A 22,146-nucleotide genomic window follows, 5' to 3' on the forward strand; every position below is an offset into this window, starting at 1 on the left:
GCTCAAAGCCGTGTAGTTTTATTTGAGGGGGCAGCATGGGTCTGTACACAATAAATAACACGAATATAGGAACTGTGCCCTAATCGCGGCTGGAGGCGGGGATGGGGCAAGACATCGGCCAGGCCTTTGGCCGGCATCTGGACAGGGGGACGGCAGGTCCCCCGACCTGGGGCGGCGGGCGGCCTGGGACTGGGGGCTGATGCCGGCACTCCCCTCAGAGCTCCACACGCGCGTCGCGGTAGGCCCGGTCCAGGGCCCACTCTGGCTGGGAGTCGGTGCCACCTTCGCGGGCCAGGCGCGCCATCTCCTGCTGGAATAGCGCCTGCCGCGCCCGGCTGGGGTCCACATTGATCCAGTTGTTGGCGATCCACTTAGTGCCGCTTGTGACCAGGCAGCCCCCGTGCAGCGAGTAGTCGTCCACGTCGCCCACCCAACCTAGGAGAGGAGGATGGTGTGAGCAAGGAAGGTGACCAGAGGGACTCCAGGCGGCGTTGACCTGAGCTTGACCTCATATAGGCCAAGGGCATGGCCAGGGTGGGCCCAGCCGTGCACACATAGGTGGCAAAATCTGGCCCCACGGACTCCATGTGGGGCTCAGCATCTCTCTCCAACTAACGCACTGACAACACTCCTGGTCTTCTGAAACCAGCTTACTTACTGCCAGACCTGTCCGCAGCCTGGGTTGGTGACAGACGTGTCCCAGCCCCAGTGAGCTGGAAGGCTGGAGCATCAGGGAATCAATCACAGAGGTCAAGATAACCCAAGAGGCTACACAGGTGCAGGCCGCTGAAGTCACTGAGGATGATGTTTAGGAGGCACCAGGGGCAGAAAAACATTTGTAGGGGTGCTGGAAACATCCCTCCGGTGCGGGGGGCGGGGGGGGGGTGGTCTCTGGGCTGGTTAAAGGGAAGCTTCCCTCAAGGCACCCTTGGCCTGGTCACAGGCCCTCACCTTGTCCATCAGGCAGGTAGTTGTACCAGAAGACTGCTGTGCCCTGCTGGGGCTTGACACGCAGGTTCCCCTTGTCACAGTGCCTCCGAGTATCACGGAGATCAACATCATCCTGAATCAGACTCTGTGGGCAGCAGGATGGTGGGGTTTTCAAAACCCCCGCTGTATGGCCAAGAGCCAAGGCCAGGCAGCCAAAAGTGGCCAGAGGGAAACCAGTCAGAAGTGCCCAGGGGATCACTTGGGCCCATCATCCCAGGTCTGGAGGAGTATGTACTATGATTGCCCAAGGCCCTGCCATCCCACCAGAGTAACAGCCTGGTTGGCCCTTACCATTTCATCGTAGGTTCTGTTGTCTGCTACAGGGAAGACAGTCTCGCCCCCACCGGTGACGTTGTTCAAATAAAACAGCACTGTCATGTAGCTGTAAGGCAGGGGGCCCGTTGAGCAGTTGTGGACACTCCCACGGGCTTACCTATGGGCAGGATAAGCTGCCCAGGTTCCCAAGGGCCAGAACGGCAGGCCGAGATCAGTGACAACACTGCAGGTCAGTGCCAAGATGTTCCTAGCCTGTCCTTCCTCCCACAAACCCAGTCTCCTTCTGTGTATCACGATATTTTGTGTGACCAAGATCACAGGTGCACTTGGCTAAATTATGTGGCTGGCTGGGAAAGGCAGGCTAACAGAAGCAGCACAGCCGGGCCCGGCAGAACAGCACAGAAGGGCTGGCCGGGAGTAGAAGGGGCTGACTCAGAGCAGTCACATGAAGAGAAGAGACCTGCCTCCCAGCCTGAGCAGGGGAGGGGGACACAGCTTCAAAGGGAGAAGCCGAGGCCTCCAGCAGTGGAGGCGAATCAAGATCCAGAGGAGGGGGCGCCAAAAAACCTGGAGACCCAGCCTTGCCCCTTGCCTCAGCACTCGGGGGGCAAGTGTCAGTGTCTGTGGGTACCTTAGTTTGGCCACCCCTTTCCTGCCACTTGGTAAACAAACTGGGAAGAGAGATGGGGTATCCTCAACCAGGATGGCCCAGTACTCTCCTGGCCCCATACAGGAGCACACTGTTAGGGCAGGGCTGTGTTTATGTCCCGGGAATGCCTGGTCTGGGAGTTGAAGGCCACCCCGGGTGGGAGGTACTTGCCGGCAGGAGGTCTCGAAGGGTACAGACTCATTGGCTACCAGCTTGGTATGGGAGCAGATGGTCTCTGGGTACACAGGCCCGCTGTCCACATGGGCATGGTAGTGGCCTCCCTCTCCATACCGCACAACCTGCAGGGGCTCGCTGAGCTCCACGATTTCAGGTGACAGGCGGGTGAGGCGTAGCACCCTGGTGGGCAGCAGGCATTCAGCTGGGCAGTCCCATGCAAGGTGGCACTCTGAAGAAGCCAGACCCCAGACCTGCCACAAGCTCTGCCCCTGCCCACCTGCCCTGGAAGCCCCGAGCCCCCCCCCCACCCCCACCCCCGGCAACTGGCCCTGTAGAAGCAGGAAGGGGTTACTCATGAGCCCTTCTCCCTGGATGCCAGAGACCACACTGGGTGGGGAAGGTGAGATTTCCACTAAGTTGGGAGTGGGGATCACTCCCTCCAGGAAGGAGATTGCTTATCTAAAACCCCTGGCTGCTCAGGGGCAGGGGGTCCTGTGGATAGAGATAAGAAGTCATTTCTGTAACTCGCAAAAAAAAAACATTCCAATCTATTTCTAATCCCAAATGTATATCGTTTGCCCACAATGAGGATTAATTTGCCTTTGTTAACTGCCTGTCTCTTAATGGGTCCTAATCCTGGTCTAACAAGTAGAACTTAATCCGGAGTTGGCTAATTAAGCCTGTCCTCTTGGCGAGGGCCCCACATGGCTGGCTCCTGCTGAGGTGCTCACCTCTGGCGGATGGCACGCATGACGTGGTGGGCACCTTCACCCTGGTAGAGCCACGTGTGGTGGCTGTTCCGCACCAGCTCGCTGGATGCCGCCTTGTGGCTCCTCATGTACTTGTGGAAGTCCCGAAGGTCCATGTCGGAGAACTCCTGCAGGCTCAGCACTCCTGTGCAGGGCACCCATCATCCGTGCCCACCAAGCCCGTGTGAGGAGGCCTCAGGGGCAGGCTGCAGCATCCTACCTACCCCTGGCCTCAGCCACCGGAGGGCCATGTGCACCTGTCCCCCAACCTGGACGCTTAACCAACTCAGTCACTCAGACACTCCTAAGGGAGAAACCTTCCATTGTTTGGCCCAGATTTCTCTGAGGGTGGGGAACACTCAAGGCCTGTAGGCCTGTCACCAGCTCTGTACATAGGGGCAGTAGCAGCATGATGCCCCTCCAGCCACAGGTCTTGGCCAGATCCTTCACTCTGGGTTCACCAGCCACAGGACCATTCTTCCGAGTTCTATTTCACTGTTGTACCTTCCCCATTTCGCCCAGAACTTGGGCATGTGAGTGATGACTATACCTCAATAACGCCCTGGGAATTATTACCAAAGGGGGGGGTACTTGCATGACAGCTCCCCTACCCAAACCCAAACCACCTCCAGCACCCCAGCAGTTAGCATGACTCGAGGTGGGCATGAGGAAGGCAAGCAAGATCTTAGACCAGAGAGGGCGTCTTCTGGGGAAGACCCCGTGCCTGCCTGGAAAGAGGTAGATGAAACAGGGTGAACAGCCAAGCTCAAGCTGGCCTCACCAGCCCTCTGCCAACCGGCAACTCCCCTCCTGGAGCCCAGACTACCTGTTGAGGTCAAAAGGGCCTCCAAGAACTGCCCTCTAGACTGTCACCAAGGCGAATGGGAGGACCCAGCCTACTGCCCAGGAGTGAGGGAAAGGCTGCATCCTCACTTCCTCATCTCTGGCTGCTCTAGAAGCTGGGTATACAGGGGGCAGGAGGCTCACAGGGACAGAACTGTGGCGAGGTATGAGCTCACCATCACCATCAGGGTCAGCCTTGATCGCAGAGTACATCTCCTGAATGTTCTCTGGAGTCATCCACCGTCCATTTCCCAGGCGAGTCTGGGCCAGGACCTGAAGCACAAGATGGTCCCTCAGTAGAGTGGCCCCAATGATGGAGAGCCACCAGAGCATAGACAGCCACCCAGTTCTTGCTGTAAGGGCTAAGGGTTCAGGTGATGGGGTAATGGGTGAGGACACAGGACAGAGCCTGAGGTCCCTGAGCTGAAGGGAGGGTAGGCAGAGAGAGGCCCATAGGCATCTGGGGAGGTGGCCAGGAAGACAGCTGAGAGACCTGTGGGCCATAGGCATTCCTGGTCCTGTTGGGACTGTGGCCTTCATGGCCAGCACTGTCAGCTGGTTGGAGGAAGACAGGACTATGACCCACTCAGATACGCCAGGTTAGATGGGGGAGGCCAAGGCCTGGGTGTGAACAGGGAACAGGCATCAAGGGGAGGCCTGGCCAGGGCATGACCACCAGGCTTGTCAAGAAGACCAGGCTCAGTGGGCCACTCTGTCAAGGCAAGGGACCCTACACCCTGCCAAGACCTCTGTCAGAAGCCTGGTGTGAGAGGCATATAAAAGAGAAATGCAGACTTCTGGCTACCCTCAGACCTACCATGAGTTCTGTGGGGTCCCCAGCCATGGCAGCAAGGAACCCAGACCACAGATGGCACACCACCCAGGAATTGTGATAATAAATGTCATCACCCCCAGGGGGATTCTCCTGCTACCTTCTGGGGTTCCCAAGGCAGCAAGGGGCTCTCCAGGGAAGGATAAGGGGGGACCCTGGAACCGGGCATGCCCCAGCTGATCTGAGATGGCACCTAACTCTTGGGGCCAGGGCTGAGCAGGCCACCAGAAAGACAATTCTAGGCACTCCCACCCTGGGTCTACTCCAGGCCCCAGGATCCCAACCTCACGGAGCTGCAGGCGACCATCACGGTTCTGGTCCAGCAGCCGGAAGAGGTCCAGCTGGCTGACCTGCATTGTGCCCATTGCCTCCTCGTATTCTTCAGTGGGCAGAATCTGGCTGCGCTGTAACCCCTTCATCTGGGCCAGGTGGATGATGAGCCGACACTCCTCATCACTCAGGAAGCCAGGGATTTCTGCCAGAAGAGGAGGTGGGTGAGGCCAAGGACTGAGCTAGGGCACCGATTCAACCAGTGCCTTCTTCTCTGCAGAGCTCCTGGGGTACTCCTTTCCCCTGGTGGTCCCCAGGTCGAGACTTCACACACCCCTCTGCCTCTACACTGGACTCTGACCCCAGGATTGAGTTGTCCTGCATAGGTTGGCTAGCATTTGGAATGTGGGGCTTTTTTTCTTTGATGCCAAGAGCACACATTTCCCAGGGGAGCCCTGGGACGCTTGCTAGAGCTCAGCTGAGCAGGGGCTCAGCCACCTTGGGGTGGGACTGAAGGCCAGAGGGTTGACCTCCACTTCTGATTGGGTACATATTTTAAAGTGGGGTGATGGCGACTGGGTTTTGCTTTCATTTTTGCTTTTCAGGATTGTTCAAATACAAAGTGTAGAACATTCAGTGCTGTAGGCCAGTCCTTGCCCTCCACTCTCCTGCACAAGTGGGCGCTGACCATCTGCCCAAGGCTGAGTGGCCCAGTGCTGGCACGTCCGTCAGTGGAGGTCTCTTAGGTTTTTGGCAGATGCTGAGAAGATGCCCCAGGTGTCCTTTGCTTTGGGAACAAATGTACACTGAACATCATGCCTCTAAGTCCGAGTAAAGGCCAGGCAGGCCTAGGGCTTGGCTCCAGGGGCTGGATGCCCCCACACCAGCTCCACAAGCAGCTTGGTCAAGCTGGAAAGTGAGTCTCACACCTGGGGAGCTCACATCCCAATGGTCCCAGGCACTCGTAGACAGGAGCGTGGGCCCTGCTTCCTTCCCTCCTTCCTGGGAGAGAGGACTTCGTTAGATGGGGACCAAGAGGCCCACAGAGGAACTGACTGGAGGCAGGGCCCCACTGCGACAGTGACCCCTCAGAACTGCAGAGCTGTCTACCACCTCTCTGGGTTATACTCCCAGCGTTAAGGTCCAGGCATTGCCAAGAGGAAGGAAAATGGCTGCTCAGAGCCAGGACTGGAAAGGTTTCTAGTGGTTATCACAGCAGATCACACTAAGGTGGCACAGATTCTGTGTCCTGTCCTAAGCACATCATCGGCTCCTTAATCCCTACACTCACCCTAGAAAGCCGGGCCCTCTCAATTTGCCTTTCTTATCCATGACGCATGGCAGGCACAGAGACGTGAGCGACTTGCCCGGGGCCTCCGGGGCTGTTGTATTCCAGAGTCCATGCTCAAGACCACATTCAGCTTCCCTGGATAGATGACCCAGATGTGATGACACTGAGGGTAGGATAAAGGCCCCCACCCAGGCCTGCTTGACCCCCAACCCGGCAAGCCCAGAAAGGGTGTGAGCCATCCACTGTGGGGGGAGGGGGGCGCGGCTCTGGACAATGGGTTAGACCAAACTGCTAATCAACAGTCACCTCCTGGTAGCTTAAAAAAAACAAATAAACAAACAAGAAAAGTAAACCAGAAAAAGAAAAAACACAGGCCCAGGTTTCTTCAGTTTATTAAGTGCTGGTAATCCGCAGGCCCAAAGATGCCGCCAACCCCTACAGGCCCCTGCAGTGTGCTAATGAAATGCAAATGGCCCAGGCTCGCACACTGGGGCCTAACCAGATGGGTCCCCGCCCTGGGACCTGCACAAACACTGGCTCCTGGGGTGTGGGTACAGACCTATATAGGCCTCGGCCTCAGCCCATTAAGACCAAGGCAGACAAAGCAGGTGATGGACCAGGGGCTGTGGCTGTTAGCGGTGCTGGTGGTGCTGCTGGGGGGCAGTGGGGCAGGGCCCCCCCGGGGCCCCACACGGTGCATGCCCATTCCCCAAGCCATGGCCCTGTGCCACGACATTGGCTACACAGAGATGCGGCTGCCCAACTTGCTGGATCATGATACAGCGGCTGAGGCTCTCCAGCAGTCAGTCAGCTGGCTGCCCCTGCTGGCCAGGGAGTGCCACCCTGATGCCCGCCTCTTCCTCTGCTCCCTCTTTGCCCCTGTGTGCCTCGACAGGTAGGGCAGGGGCTCCTAGGTGAGGAGGGGAGGGGGTGGCCTTTCCTCTGCCAAGGCCCGTTCACTAACCATTGCTGTGTGTGTACCTCTCAGTGCTGAGGGCCGACAGGGGTGGGGAGGGAAATGAAGGATTGTCCTGTCAGGGTGTTCCTGGCCCAGGGGAGCAGGTGCCCATGGGACAGAGGAGACATAAGCAGGAGACCATCAATGGTGAGCATTGTTGGCATCAAGGGCTCTTGAATGTCAAGGTATGGCAAATGGGTAGGCTGCTTTGGGCTGGGGGGCTGGAAGCCCCTCTCCAGTGAGGTGTGGAAATGTCTGCCCAAGGGATCCTGGCAAGAGATGGAGCTCATCCGAGGGCCTTTTCTCTGAGCCCAGAGATTGCAAGGCTGCTTCCCCTTCTCCAGCCTAACCTACCCCGGGAACAACAGCTCCTTCAGTTCCTCCTTTGCAGAGTGAGGGACTGTCCCAGAGCCTCAGGGTGACCATGCCAGTGGCACCGAGAATGGGCTCTTTCAGAATCCAATGACCGGGCCTCTGCTCTTTGCCAACCCCAGCCCTGGCCAGAAACTGCAGTCTCCCACAGGCCTTTCAGGACAAGAGGGAGGGCTCTGCTTTCTCCCTCCAAGATGGGGAGTGAAGGCCCAGAGCGCAGGGCGCTTCACATACACCCCTCTCCAGGGCACTGGACGTTCGCCCAAGCTGGAGGGGAGGTGCGCTGGGAAGCCGGAAAGCAGCCCGGGCCACGCGAGGACGGTGGGGGCTGTAAGACCGAAGCGCTGGGCTGGAGGCAAGCCGGGCTGAGAGCTGTTGCTAGGTGACCAGGTGTCGTTGCCCAGCAACCGCGGAGTCCCAGGCTGCGCCTCTGTACTGGGAGCTGCGGGGGGCGCAGGGTGGGGGGAGGAGCGGGAAGGAGGGAGGGGAGCCCAACCCGGAGTCCAGGAAGCCCGGTCCTGAGAGCCCTGTCGCCCCGATCCTTCCATCCTCCCCGCCTCCCCCCCTCCGCAGGGTCATCTACCCGTGCCGCAGCCTGTGTGAGGCCGTGCAGGCCAGCTGTGCGCCCATCATGGCCTGCTACGGCTACCCCTGGCCGGCCATCCTGCACTGCGGCCGCTTCCCCGCCGGCCACGGGCTCTGCGTCGCGGCTCTCTCCAACGGCTCCCGCCTGGGCCGCCCACGTGAGTCCCCGCACGGCTGCCAGGCCCGGCCCACCGGCAGCTCCCCACCCTACCAAGCCACTGCCCGCAGGGCCCGGCCCACGGGTCTCTCTGGTAGGGGAGACAAGGGAGCGGCCACAGCAGCGGGTCTCAGAAAGGGGCAAGAACCGGGGACCAGCGGGAGGGCCCCCCCCCCCGCGCTGGCGGCCCCTCCCCCACTGGCTCCCGGCGGAGCCTCACTCGGCCCCTCCCCTCCAGTGCCGCAGGCCAGCTGCAGGGACTGTGAGTTGCAGGACGCCCGCTCGTCCAAGGAGGTCCTGGACGCGCTCTGTGCCAGCGACTTTGGTGAGCCCCTAGCGTCCAGCACCCCTTACACCCACCTCACAAGTGCCTCCATCCCAGCTCCCAGCTCGGTGTAAGAAAAATGAAAGAGGGAGCACTCAAATGCTATATACCTGGTTAGAGCCACAAAATAAATGCCTTTAATAAGCGTGGCATTGCTAAAACAACACACCTAACAAATCTGCCTAGGAGGGTGGCAGCCAGGACTTCAGCCCTTCTCTAGGACCCCGATTAAGAGCAGGGCATCAAAGAGGGTGTGGTTCAGCAGGTGGAGGGGATGGGGTTACTCCTCGAGGCCCTGCGCATCACCCCACTCCTCTGATCCCATTCAGCAGTGAAGGTTAGGCTCTCCCGATGCAACGGGTCATCCTTTGGTCTCTCAGACTGCCACCTGGACTCCCGGCTAGAGGTGCTGAAGGCGGGCCCACTGCCTGCCGTGGAACTGGCCCCTACTCTGCGTCGCTGGCTGCAGCTGGATGCCACGTGTGTGCACAACCTCTTGCGAGGAAGGCATGCTGGGACCTACGTGCTAAGTGGGGAGGTGCAGGGCCCCCGGCTGCTGGTAACCACGGCCTATGTTTGGAGCCAAGGCCACCGACATCTGCAGTTGGCTGTGCGCAGGTGGCACCATCACCAATGCCCAGAATAGGGGTTAATACAGGCAGGGAGAGCCCGTGCCGCCCTGGACATACATAAAACCCTCTATCTGCTGCCCTTCATGGATATTTGCAGACCAGAGTCCAGAGAAACCCCAGGAAGGGCCCAAGCAGGGCAGAAGCCCACTTCTGTGGTCACAGCTAAGGGGCCCCTTCCTGAACTACAGTGCTCTGCCCAGACACGAAGGAGACTGGGTCCCTGGCAGGGGAGTGTGTGCTGGGTAGGCAAGACCACCTTTCTGTCCTTCTGTCCTTCCCAGGCCTGGGATGACAGCCTGGCTAATGCCCACAAGCCCTAGCAGCCCAAGCTGTCTCAGGGCAGGTGCAAAGCCTCAGGCTATGCTCATCCTGGGCAGGGTGCTGCTTGTCAAGCCCCACAGACTCAGTTTTATCTGCCTGACCTTTACTGAGCCCACAGTTCCACCAAGCTGCAGGCCCATGGAAGAGCAAAGGGAGTGGGGAGAAATCCATACAGAAAACTGCATTGAGCTGCTTACAAACCTGATCTTATATACACACACACAGTTTTTTCCCTATTTCTGGGCCTCCAGTGTTTGTCAAGAATACAGTCGCCTTAAATAACTGCCTAATTATTTTCTTGAGCTGACTTGGAAATCCTATGATAAAGCAGTCATGGTTTTAAGATAAATTGTTTTGTGTATTGGTGTCAGTTACTCATTGACCTTAAACAGTTACAAAAATGGGCCAAAACTCTTGTTGGCCTTCTGGAAGTGCCCCCTGTGGCTCTTGAAGGGAATGCCAAATCAGGGGGCCAGGGTGGTGGGAGGTCACTCTTGAGCAAGCAGACAGGTGCTGGTCTGGCTGAGTGCCCAGTAAATCCCTCCAGCCAGCCAGTAATGACCAGCAGTGGACACGACTCCGGCTGCTGACTACACTGCCAGCACAAATCAGGCCTCTCCCGCATGCAGCTCCCCTTTAGGGGCAGAGGTACAGATGACAAATAGAGAAGATAGTCTCCAGTGATGCTAAGTGCCGAGAAGAAAACCAAGCAGGCTGATGCAAGGGTGTCTGGGAACCTCTTAAGACCAGTTTGAGGGGCGCCTGGGTGGCTCAGTTGGTTAAGCGACTGCCTTCGGCTCAGGTCATGATCCTGGAGTCCCGGGATTGAGTCCCGCATCGGGCTCCCTGCTCGGCAGGGAGTCTGCTTCTCCCTCTGACCCTCCTCCCTCTCATGCTCTCTCTCATTCTCTCTGTCTCAAATAAATGAATAAAATCTTTAAAAAAAAAAAAAAAGACCAGTTTGAGGTCAAGAGAGGTCTCTGAGGAGGGGATGTGTGCGCAGAGGCCCAATGGAGAGGAAGGCACCCTCTGTGGGAAGAGCCAGGTCTGAGCTTTCTGGTGGAGGGCACAGCACGTACAAAGGCCCCAAGGCAGCATGAGCTTGGGGACAGCAGGGAGTGAGGAAGGGGCAGCAGGAGATGAGGGCACCACCAAATGACACTGAGAGGTGAAGTGGGGATCTTGGAGACTTTTAAGGAAGGGGGGGTAAGACTGATCTGTTTAGACACAGAATAGGGGTAGGGTGGGATGGAAGGAGAGGGGAGCCATGAAAGGCAGCAATGTCCCCAGAGAAATGATAATGACTCAAAACTGGAACACCTCCCTTCTGAACTGAACAGGACAAAGTCCTCAGCTGACTTCTGATGGTCCAAATCCTTGTGAAATGCCTACCACAGTCAAGTAGGTATTATGCCAAGAACTCAGAGTGGGACCTTGGTGGCCCAGGTCCCACTTGCCCCAGGTCTCTAGGGACAAAGGTGGGAAACAGGAAAATGTTTCCCAGAGGGAGAGACTGGAAGTTGCACGAGGTCTTCCCCAGGAAGTGGTGGGGCTCCCTCCCCTGGAGATGGGGCACTCTGGGGTAGAACCCAATCCCCTTGCCCCAGCTTACATCCTGAACACCCACCCCTCAAGCCCTGGCATCTTGGGTCCCTGAGGCTGAGGGTCACAGGTTTGGAGCCAAGAGCAGCAAGGCAGAGGTGGTAGAGCCCACAGCAGGCCCATTCTCCTTGGGCCCTCCTGCCTTTTTGGGGTGACAGTAGATGAATAAACGGGCAGGTACAGAAGACAGACACTGCTTCTTCTTGAGGTAAGGCTTCCTTCTTTGGATCCATCCAACACCATAGCATTCAGTAACTGCCCCCCCTCTGACATCCTCTCCCCTGTGCTTTCCCTGCCTCACAAGGGGACTTCCTATAATCACTGATCTCTTCTTCATATGGCTCACCTCGTTTCACCAAGGAGCAAGCCCTAGGACTTCCTGGGTAAAACCTGGGACACCGTCCACCAGCAGACTCAAAGTCAATGTAAGAGTTGGGAGAAAATGGGGGCCACAGCTGGAGGTTCTTGCTGCAGCTGGAGCCGTCCAATTCTCCCAGCCATGCCCTTCGTAATTTGCGGATACACAGACCCATCTGATGGCTTAACCAGAACCAGTTTACCTTGCATCAGATCTCTCCTGCTTCCTACATTTATGGGGTTTGGATTTCTCATTCTCTGCATTGTAGGACTTTGATGCAACAGCTGCATGTTAGGGGGTGAGGGGTACAGTTATGGGTTCATTTAACCTGACATACATCTGAATTAAGTGCATGCAGGTCCCAAGAAGGCTGAGAACAACCCCTTCAGACATGTCTGTTCATGTCAGTGTGGCAGCAAAGGGGTGAGTGTTGTTCCCTTTGCCTGGATCACCCTTTCTTGACAGCCCTGGCTTGATCCCATAGCTCCGAGGTCTTTGCTCAAATATCTTTCACAGGGAGGCCTATCTTGGTCACCCTATTAAGAGTTTCAACCCCAGTTGAAATTCTGCCTTATCTGTCTGCAATCATTTATCACCATCTGACATGCCATATGTATTTGTTTATTGTCTGTCTCCTTATTTGAATGTCAGCTTTAGGTGTGTCTGTATTCTTGTTTTTTGGTTTGTTTGTTTTTTCCTATTTTGTTCAGTGCTATGTTCCCAGCACTTAAAATAGCGCTTGGCACAGACTCCAACCTTATGCAGTAGTAATAATAATAGTAACAATAGCCTTTTAGGGTCCCTCCCACAACAGGACCGACATAACTTATTTCCCCTTAGACTGTATGCATATGAAATTGTTCTCATAGGTCTAGGCATAATTCTCAACCAGGGTCCTCTGCCCCAGGGGTAATGGCATGTGCTCAAATGCTCTGCTTTGGTCCCTAGCCCCCTCCTTAAAGCCCCTAACCTGCATCATCCCCCAGCAGGCAGGAACAGCCCCAGGTCTGCAGTTAAGTGTATCACTGAGACTGGGTACCCAGGGCTGGGTGGGAAAACCTATCCTGGACAAGGTCATGAGTCTGGCCACCTTGCTGGCACTGGTGGTCTTTGAAGGACTTCAAGAGTCTTCTCAGCTAGCATGTTGGCTATAGAGTACATGCTCTAGAGGCAGGCTGCCTGGTTTCTAATCCTAGCTTCACCCCTGAACTAGCTGTATGAGTCTGGCCAACCAACCCCAGCTCCCGGCGTCTCACTTTCCCACCCAGTAACCTGAGGGTGGGATCCACACCCACCTCACAGAGGGGTTGTAAGAATTCATTGAAACCATCACATGAAGCCTAGCACATAACCAGAGCTCAGAAAATGTGAGCTTATGATGCTGATTCCAAATGAGGTCACACTGGAAGGTTTTGCCTACTTATGGCAGAACACAACTCCATCCTAAGAAGCCTCATCAGACCACAGGGTCCACGTTGGGAGTGAGATTCCTCCTCGGAGGCCCTGAGATCAGCTAGGACCTGGTTATCAGTCTTTCCCACCCTCCCCCAATTCTAGAATGTGACAGAATTAATGATGGCAGGAAGTGCCCAAAGATGGTTTCAGTGAAGTGTTTAGACAATCGCCTCAGGGTCACGTTGCCCAGCCCTGTAATGGAAGGATCAGCTGCAGAGTAGGGGTCAGAGAGGGGAGTGTGGAAAGGTCACCCGGTGACCCTATTATAGAGGTGGGGGTTGGTACTTCACTGTGGGAAACCTTTGGGTGATAAGAGCTACTCTGAAGCAGCCATTTTCAAAACAGAAGTCACGTGGCCAAAACGAGCCTCCAGGCGCCCCCCAAACCGCAGCCCCTGGCCCTTCCCAAGAGCGCCCAGCTGACTTACCAAAGAGCAGCGGCTTGAGGCTGAGGGTTCGGATGAAGTGATCCCTGTCGGCGACCAGCTGGACCTTCCGCTCGTGCCCCACCTAAGGGAAAGGGGCACTGCGGGCAGCTCGGGCCCCAGGCCGCGCCACCCAAGGAGGGTACAGGCACCCGGGCCCCGAGCGCGACGAGCGGGAGGGGCGCGCGGGGCAGACGACGCAGGGAGCAGCGTGGAGGTCGTGGGCTGCGCGGCGGCCGTCACGGGTTCGCCGTGCAGGGCCTGGAGCGCGGCGAGACGGAAGTCCTCACCTTGATGCCCTCGAGCCGGGTGAGGGGACCCAGGGTCGGCGCGGGCCCGGGGCCCTGGGCGCGGCGCTGGGGCCCGGGGTCGCTGCTCTCGTCGCCGTTGCTGTAGTGCACGAAGAGCAGCAGCGCCAGCACGTTGCCCAGGTACAGGTGCACGAACACCATCAGCACCAGGAAGTAGGCGCGCGAGCAGATGCCGCGGGGCTTGCACAGCGGCCGGACCGGTGCGTCCTCGCAGTCGCCCAGCCCGGCCGCAGCGCGGGCCCGCTCGTGTCCAGGCGGCGCCCACTGCGGACTCGCGGCCTCCGGCCTCGGGGCCGCCGCCGCCACCGCCGCCGCCATGGCGCCCCGGTCGCGCGCACGCCCAGGGGAGGGGCCGCGGGGATGCCCGCGCCGCGCCGCGCCGCGCCGTCGCCTGGACAACCGCCCCGGAGCCCGCGCGCGCCGCGGTCTCTAGGAGACCGTGCCTGGGGATGCTGCACCCGCGGGAGCCGCCCGCGCCAGCCCCTGCGCGGCGCTTGGTCTCCCTTGCGCCCTGGACCCCGGCCCACGCTGGAGTTTCTCTTCCCGGGGTGGGTTACTGTCAGGAGGAGATGCACAGTCCCCAGGGCAGAAGCCGACCCTCGCCCCCACCGCAATGCAGAGGCGCACAAGAGCGGCACCATTAAAGGAAACCCCATTAGTAGTTTCTCCGTCCCCTGGTTAAGATGCGCTTCTCTCTTCACTCCCGGGAGTGGGGTGATAGCGACGAAGCTGTGCCAAAAGATGACTCAATAATGCGGCGGTTTGGGGGCGCCGCGGAGGCCGACGACTGCGCATGTGATGGTGTAGGACCCACAGCTTTCGGCACTGTCGTTCGCCAGCTTAGAAGGCCAAGAATGCCTTGGGGTTCTGCTCTGAGGTCGGTGGACCTCACAGGGAGGCCTATAGGAGTCAGGCCTTGGGAAGAAGCTGCCTGATGTTCAAGGTCGCATACGTGCGTAGACGGACGTGGATCCAGACGTGGGATCCAGTCTGTAGTGGTCAGAGAGGGCTTCCTGGAGGAGCCCTGGCACCAGGAAGTTCAAACCCCTAACAACAACCTGCAGGAACAAGCAGGTATTCAGGTGCTCTGGTGCACAGAAACATTTCTTGCCTCAAAGCTGGCACAGGGAAAGAGGGAGAAAGGCACTTTTCTGTGAGAAAGGGACTTTTCTGTAATTGAGACACCATTGCCTCCGAGGAAAAGTAGACAAGATTGGGCGCATTCAGGATGGTGTGGCTGTAGTCTCCTCAGAGGAAAGAAACTCCGATCATCACCAGGTATGGAGGTAGGAGGACATACCAGTGGCCAAGTGCCAAATCCTGGGCATTTTCATGCTCCCTGCTCTTCTAGGGCTGGATTATCCTCAGGCAGAGATGCACAGGCCCCAGGGCAGAAGCCGACCCCTCCAGGGGGACAGGCAGACAAGAGCAGCACCACTGAGTCAGGTCTCACTAGTGGTTTTCCCTTTACCCTGTGAACAAGCCCCTCTCCCACCTGTTTTCTTCCAGAAAAGTGGAGTCTGCATTTTCTGGTCTCCCCCGAGCAGGCCAGGGGCTCCAAATGTAGGCCCACCTCCTTCTCTCAGAGATTCTACGCACAATGGCAGGTTTCACCGATGCCCAAGCATATGGGTGCCTCCACTCATCCAGCCACCCTCAGGGACAATCTTGTCAATCTCCTTAGGATACGACAGAGAAACACTGCCCAACCAAAGGAGACATTCTGGACGTGTCTAATGGGGAGGAGGGGGAGGTGGTAATGGGAATTGTTATGGTTCAGCCGAAGTTGAGATGCTGACCAAACACCACCAGTGGTCCAGCATTCTGTTTCAGATGGAGTGGGGACAGACAGCTCTGCAGGTAACCAGGCGAGCCTGGACTCCCTGTGTGTGGAGGTGCGGACAGAGGCAGTATGTATTCTAAAGCACACATACATATGTACATACATACGTACATGCGTACATACATACATACATACATAGAAAGGCCACAAAAGAAATGTTTTGGATTCAAATGGAAAAAAATCCTACTACCAACTTAGGAGTGTCCAAATTTCCTGCAGCTTGTCTTTAAGCCACTCTAGTTAGGTCAGAATTCTCTCAACTTCCAAGTATATAGCACAACCGAAACAAGTACATTTTCCCCAAATCGTATTAATCTCCTAAACTTTTTTTCTTTTCTTTTTGTAATCTCCTAAGTTCTTTTTTTTTTTAATTTTTTAAAAAGATTTTATTTATTTACCTGACAGAGAGAGGCACAGCGAGAGAGGGAACACAAGCAGGGGGAGTGGGAGAGGGAGAAGCAGGCTTCCCGCGGAGCAGGGAGCCCGATGTGGGGCTCGATCCCAGGACCCTGAGATCATGACCTGAGCTGAAGGCAGACACTTAACTGACTGAGCCACCCGGGTTCCCTTTCCTAAGTTCTTTAATGCAAAAAACACCAACTAACCGAGTCACAGTTTTACCAAGGATGTCATGGTTTTCTGGTACCCATGAATGTTGAGACCATTTCTTCTTTAGCCTTTTAATACCTATAATTAGATCACCACAAATCCTCATATTCCTTATTTTTTTGAACCCTTTCTCCCATATTCCTATCTCCCGTACCCAAGTGACTTATGCCCACTGCCATGCACAGCTCCTTCTCTATCTCATCACCAGACAACAGGAGGCAAGCCTGCTGGGGCACTGGGGTGGGGGTGTGGAATGCTCACTGTCTAGTTCTGCTCCACCTGCTGTTGGCTGTGGGAATCTCACAACCACATCATAAACTGGAACTTGGGCCTTTTAAAACCTATGGCCCTGTTGCTACCTAAGGGCCATGAGGTTTCTCTCTCTTTTTTTTATATTTTATTTTTTTGACAGAGAGAGACACAGCGAGAGAGGGAACACAAGCAGCGGGAGTGGGAGAGGGAGAAGCAGGCCCCCCGCTGAGCAGGGAGCCCGATGCAGGGCTCGATCCCAGGACCCTGGGATCATGACCTGAGCCGGAGGCAGACGCTTAACGACTGAACCACCCAGGCGCCCCAGGTTTCTCTCTTTTTTAAATAGGTTCCACACCCAGTGTGGGGCTTGAACTCATGAACCTGAGATCAAGAGTCCCATGCTCCGGGAGCCTGGGTGGCTCAATCATTAAGCATCTGCCTTCGGCTCAGGTCACGATCCCAGGGTCCTAGGATCGAGCCCCGCATCGGGCTCCCTGCTCAGCGGGAAGCCTGCTTCTCCCTCTCCCGCTCTCCCTGCTTGTGTTCCCTCTCTCGCTGTGTCTCTGTCAAATAAGTGAATAAAATCTTGAAAAAAAAAAAAAAAGAGTCCCATGCTCTACCTACTGAGCCAGCCAGGCACCCCATTTTTAAATTTATTATTTTTAAGTAAGAGCCATAAAGTTTTTCACCCCTCAGGCTGGCTCACCTCACGGGTGTGGAAGTCCCACCTTAATTGCTGATGCAGTCACATCTGGGCTTTGTGCTGTATTCTAACCTTTATTACAAAAAGTGGACTTATTTCCAGGTTGTTGGTTTTTTTTATAAGATTTTATTTATCTATTTGAGATAGAGCAAGAGAGAGAGAGAGAGAGAGAGAACAAACGGGGGGAGTGGCAGGCAGAGGGAGAAGCGGGCTCCCTGCTCAGCAGGGAGCCCGATGCGGGGCTCAATCCCCAAACCCCGGGATCATGACCTGAGCTGAAGGCAGACGCTTAACCGACTGAGCCACCCAGGCGCCCCTTATTTCCAGTTTCTAACAGCAAACATATTTTTGGTTTTACCAGCAGTGGTAACCTTGAGCAAATTACTTCGTATTTTGAACAGCTCCATGATGTGTACTCTGACAGCACCCACCTCAGGGCTGCTGTGAGGACTAAGTGGCTTTGTGCTCAGTCACCATTAGTGTGACTGTCTTGTGGGGACAGAAACTGCCCTAAGTCAAGACCACTAGCTGTGTCCTCAGCACCCAAAACAGCCCAGGACAGGGACAGTGCTCTGATTGTTGCCCCTGGAGACTACATGGAACATCCCTCCTCTAGACTTTGCTAGAATGTGCTATCTTCTCTTGTTCATTTTTAAAGATTTTTTTTTTTTTTTAGGATTTCATTTATTTGACACGGGGTGGGGGAGAGAGAGAGAGACACACACACACACACACACACACACACACCACACAAGCAGGGGGAGCAGCAGGCTTCCCACGGAGCAGGGAGCCTGATGCAGGGCTCCATCTCGGGACCCTGGGATCATGACCCGAGCCGAAGGCAGACGCTTAGCGACTGAGCCATCCACGCGCCCCAGGAATGACCCTTTAGCCCTGGGCCTTGCTGCCTCAGTGAAGACATTCACTAGTGATCAATTCCATCTTTGTCCCCCATGTTCTGGAGGCTCTGAGAGGGTAGAGCCCATGGATCTTTTGCACACCACTGTATGCCCAGGCCATGCACGGGGCTCAGCGGCCCAGAGGACCAGGGATGCAGCTGTGGAGTTCAGACTGGCATGTCTAGGGCCTCTCTGGCCTTGCTGTCCTGTGCATGCTGCCCATAGCCTTGGAGCCTTAACCTCTGAGCTATCACTGAAGTTGCTGCCACTCTTGCCACCACAGGTGTGGACCCCCTCAATTCAGAACCCAAGCTCCATTTCCTGTCCTCAATCCTTGGGATTAAACTCCACACACTCAGGTTTCTGTCTAGAGTCCTATCTTTGTAACCCCCGAGTCCCTGTGAGGCCACCCCCCTCAACTCCCACCCAGGCTTCCATATCTGCTTTGGAGGGACCCAGAGGGTTTTCTAAATGAGGGACTCAGGGCCTCTGCAGGAGCTGTGGGGCATTCTCACCAGTTTACTCTGCCACTATCCCAGGATCTTTTTGTGGGGGGAATGGTATGGCCTGCAACCCAAGGAGGGAGAGGAAAGTAAAAATACGCAGGACATTCCACTTCTCTCCACAGATGCCCTCTCCTCAGAAAGCCAGACAGAGAAGGCAGGCAGAACAGAGGCCAGTGGGACCTTCACAGCTCTCTACAGGAGGGGGCTGATCAACAGGAAGGCCCTCATTTGGTGCTCACTGGCCAGAATCCCCTGGGGTGTTGGCTCAGGAGGTTATCTGGATCCTTGGAAGGAAGACTCTACACAACTTTATAATCAGAAACTTTGTTTATTTTGAATAAAACACTCAACATTGAGCAGAGGATGTTGCCTCAACTTTTTCTTTGAAGAAAACAAAGATATTATGGTAAATTCATGAAAACACTGTGCCTTCCATTATCTTCTATCCTTTGTAGGGCAGAACAATTCTACCTGACCTTTCCCATCTTCCTGATGATGTTACCGAAGGACAGCCCCTGGGGGCACAGAAACTCCTGCAACTCCAGTGGTTGGGGCCACAGCTGGGTACAAGTGCACCACGTGGTAGCCGTGCAGTCCAAGAACTGCCCAGGATGCCCAGGGTGTGACTTAAGGCGCAGAACTGCAGCGCCCCTGCCATGGCGGTGACACGGAAAGGACTAACGGAGAGGTAAGGGCTCCAGACGCCGGGATCTTCCATGAATGCAGCATTGACACAGACCCCTAGGTCCTGCAGCAAGCAGGCTCCTCCTTCAGTGAGCTCCCCGCCGTTCAATTCTGGGCTCATGTGCTGCACTCCTAACTTGTTCTCCCACTCCACCCCACAGTCCCTCCCTTGCAGATGACAGGAAGAGACAAAGCCTGGGTTGGGGCTAGGGGGAGACAGGGAGCCTGCAGCCAGCCGTATATCCCATGATGCCAAGAATCACAGCTGTCCTCTGACTTCAAGAGTGATTCAGTTTACAGCTAACATGGTCCCTGGGAAATTGCTGACTGAGGTGAGAATGTCTGAGTATCACAGAACTTCCACCGTAATATTCACAGATCTCCCAAGCAACTCTTCCAGGAGGTGAAGGAGGCCCTGTTGAGTATAGACAGCTCTGCCAGCCTCAGAGTGGAGGCAGTGAACAAAGCCACAAAACCCCAGGAATCACAGATGTAACTTTTAAAAGGCACACAGGACCAGGTTCAGGACAGGCAGGACACCACACCAACCACCTGTTCCTTTGCACTCAACTGTGCAAAAGCTGGCCCTCTCCCCTGGCCAGCCCTTCTAGAATAGTAGCTGGAACCGCAAACCCAGGACCCTCCTGGCCTCAAACTTCCAGACCCCAGAGCAGCCACTCTGGAGGAGGAAAACACACTCCTGATAACATGAAAACCACTTGTGCAAAGAAGGCCCCTGAGTCCGGAAGACCTGTGCCCTTGGGAGGGCCACGCTCAACTCTGACCCTGAAGTTCACCAGAGAACAGTGTAGCAGGACAGTGTCAGGTATGGACAGCCGTGTGTGAACCTGGTTAGTTACATTACTGGAACACTGGCACAAAAGAAGGGACCAAGGTAAAACAAATTTATTCTGGGGAATAATTCCCTTTAAAAGTAGATCTCTATCTTTAGGAGACAAAAGGAAACACTGTGCTGAACTCATGTCCCCTGGTCTGGAGGGCCACAAGCCCACCTATGCTCTGCTGTGGGCTCTGGCCTCAGTGGCCAGACCCGGGTAAACCTGGAAGAAAGATTAGCCCACAGACACACAGTGCCATCGGAGACAATAACACCCTGTGACAAGGCCCCTTTCTGTATTATCTCCTCCCTGCAAGGTAAGGCAGGTGCACCCGACCACAGAAGGGTCCCCCAAGGACCAGGCAGGAGGCATGATGTGACTGCCAGTGCTCCATGCCCGTTACACAGGCCAACTCAATTCCCCACCGTCCACCACCCACACTCTTCCCGAGACACCAGCTGTGGCCAAACCCATGAGAATCTGGAAAACAGAGACCACCCTGGAATCCTCTTGCAGGAGACATTCTGAGGCAGGATGGGCAGGCAGCATATGTTACATTCTAAGTAAAATAGCTAGAGGGTAAAACACTCCAATGCCAATTTATTTTTAAAAAGGGTTCTGTGTAATTCTATGGTTTGCCCTTTTTTTTTTGTATAATTATACAACCTTTGAAAATTACATAAGTTGTAATGATCTAATACTATTAATAGTCATTCAGAAAAAACTCTCCCTCCCTCCCAACAACCATCCAGGGGGAATTAAAAGTCCTGAAAAGAGGCCAATTCAACAAGGCCTCTACCCTGGTAGAAACAAAAAGCAAAAAGATGAGAAGAAAACAGAAATGGACTAACAGGTGCGTGGCCAGTGTCTGTCAGGAGTGGGGCCCTGGCTGTTGCCTGAGGTGGTGAAAGGCAGAGCCTGCAGCATGCAGTTCGGCAGCCGGGAGGCCTCGCAGCCACATCGTCCTCACTCCAGTGCGTCCGTGTCCCAATCTAGGTGTCATGGAAATCCTTCAGCAGGGTTCTCCTCCGCTGCTCTGCTATGTGCATCTGGTTCTCTAAATCCTGCAGCAGGGAAGCAAGATGGTGCTTGCACGGCCCAGTCCCGAGAGTGCGAAACAGCCAAAGCCACCCCCACCACTGGCAGGGGCTTCGAGGGGTCAAGGCACTGCCCTTCCCACCCTGCTCTGCAGCAGCTTCTGGTCCACAGGCTAACAACCCTGTCACCTGTTAACAAGCCAGTCCTCCCTGGCCTGCAACAGAGAGACCAAGAAGGGGGCAGGCACTCACCCCTCTGTCATAGCTGTCTGCACGCTCCACTTTCCATGACAGGTTTTCGATCTCAGCCTCCAGCTGAGCCTGCTGGTATTCAAACTGTATGGGCAGAGCAGGAGGGTCAAAAGGAGAGGGGCTGCAGCCAGGGCAGGGCCTGCAGATGGAGGGGCAGACGCAGCACCTCAGGCTCGCATGAGCTACAGACAACCCTGAGACTGTCCTCAGAGAGCAGTGCTAGGTCCTGCAGCCAGAGCCAGAGCCCCATCAAAAGGCTACCTGAGGGGCGCCTGGGTGGCTCAGTCGTTAAGCGTCTGCCTTCGGCTCAGGTCATGATCCCAGGGTCCTGGGATCGAGCCCCACATCGGGCTCCCTGCTCCATGGGGAGCCTGCTTCTCCCTCTCCCACTCCCCCTGCTTGTGTTCCCTCTCTTGCTGTGTCTCTCTCTGTCAAATAAATAAAAAAAATCTTAAAAAAAAAAAAAAAGGCTACCTAAAGAGTACAGCCAAGCAGCAAGGCCCCACTTACCCTCCACCCCAAAAGAAAGGGGAAAAAATTTAAGCCACTGAAGACAATATTCTCAACATACAGGGAAACAGAGGCTGCAAAAACAAGTCAAAATGGATATTCATAGACATGGTATTCACTGAATACTTAATTTTTTCAGCCCTTCTGCAAATCAAGTCTTAAAAACATTCAAACCATTTGACTTAGTAATTTGTGCATCCGTTGTACAATTATACACAAAATGTCCCTCAACGTCTTATTTATAGTAATGAAAAAGAGAAACAATGAACGCCCCAACTGATGGTACAACCATATAATGAAACATTTATGCACATATTAAAAATGGTATTTACCAGCCTGGTAAATAAGGACAGCTGCAACAATAAATGGTTGTAACAATAGAATGTCATGTATATAATTAACATTAAATGTAAAAATAATTTTAAAAGGCTGAAA

The 22,146-nt window shown here is 55.3% G+C and overlaps 2 protein-coding genes across 5 annotated transcripts in view; both read right to left on the reverse strand.

Annotated features, from left to right (window-relative positions):
- Positions 1–2: 2 nt before the first annotated feature.
- Positions 3–13,920, reverse strand: P4HTM (prolyl 4-hydroxylase, transmembrane). Its single transcript, XM_045862457.3, has 9 exons — positions 13,557–13,920; positions 13,270–13,351; positions 4,801–4,991; positions 3,861–3,957; positions 2,824–2,986; positions 2,087–2,272; positions 1,282–1,372; positions 952–1,075; positions 3–435 (listed from the first exon to the last, which is right to left on the reverse strand). The coding sequence occupies exons 1-9, from the start codon at positions 13,893–13,895 to the stop codon at positions 215–217; spliced, it is 1,494 nt and encodes a 497-aa protein (XP_045718413.1). The 5' UTR covers positions 13,896–13,920; the 3' UTR covers positions 3–214.
- A 5,029-nt stretch (positions 13,921–18,949) lies between these two features.
- The window catches only part of ARIH2 (ariadne RBR E3 ubiquitin protein ligase 2), a 49,037-nt gene continuing 45,840 nt past the window's right edge, over positions 18,950–22,146 (reverse strand). For 2 of the 4 annotated variants that reach the window (XM_045862460.3, XM_045862461.3), the window contains 2 exons: positions 21,202–21,285; positions 18,950–20,976 (listed from right to left, as the gene is read on the reverse strand). In XM_045862460.3, coding sequence (XP_045718416.1) covers positions 20,905–20,976; positions 21,202–21,285 — 156 coding nt within the window. In that variant the 3' untranslated portion in view covers positions 18,950–20,904. Of the gene's footprint in view, positions 20,977–21,201; positions 21,341–22,146 lie in introns of those variants that run through there. The other 2 variants (XM_064596411.1, XM_064596413.1) reach the window with 2 other exon arrangements.

This window comes from Mirounga angustirostris, unplaced genomic scaffold (assembly GCF_029215605.1).
Source record: "Mirounga angustirostris isolate CCGP_5_RB_7025 unplaced genomic scaffold, mMirAng1.0.hap1 SCAF_1, whole genome shotgun sequence".
Taxonomy (NCBI): Eukaryota; Metazoa; Chordata; class Mammalia; order Carnivora; family Phocidae; genus Mirounga; species Mirounga angustirostris.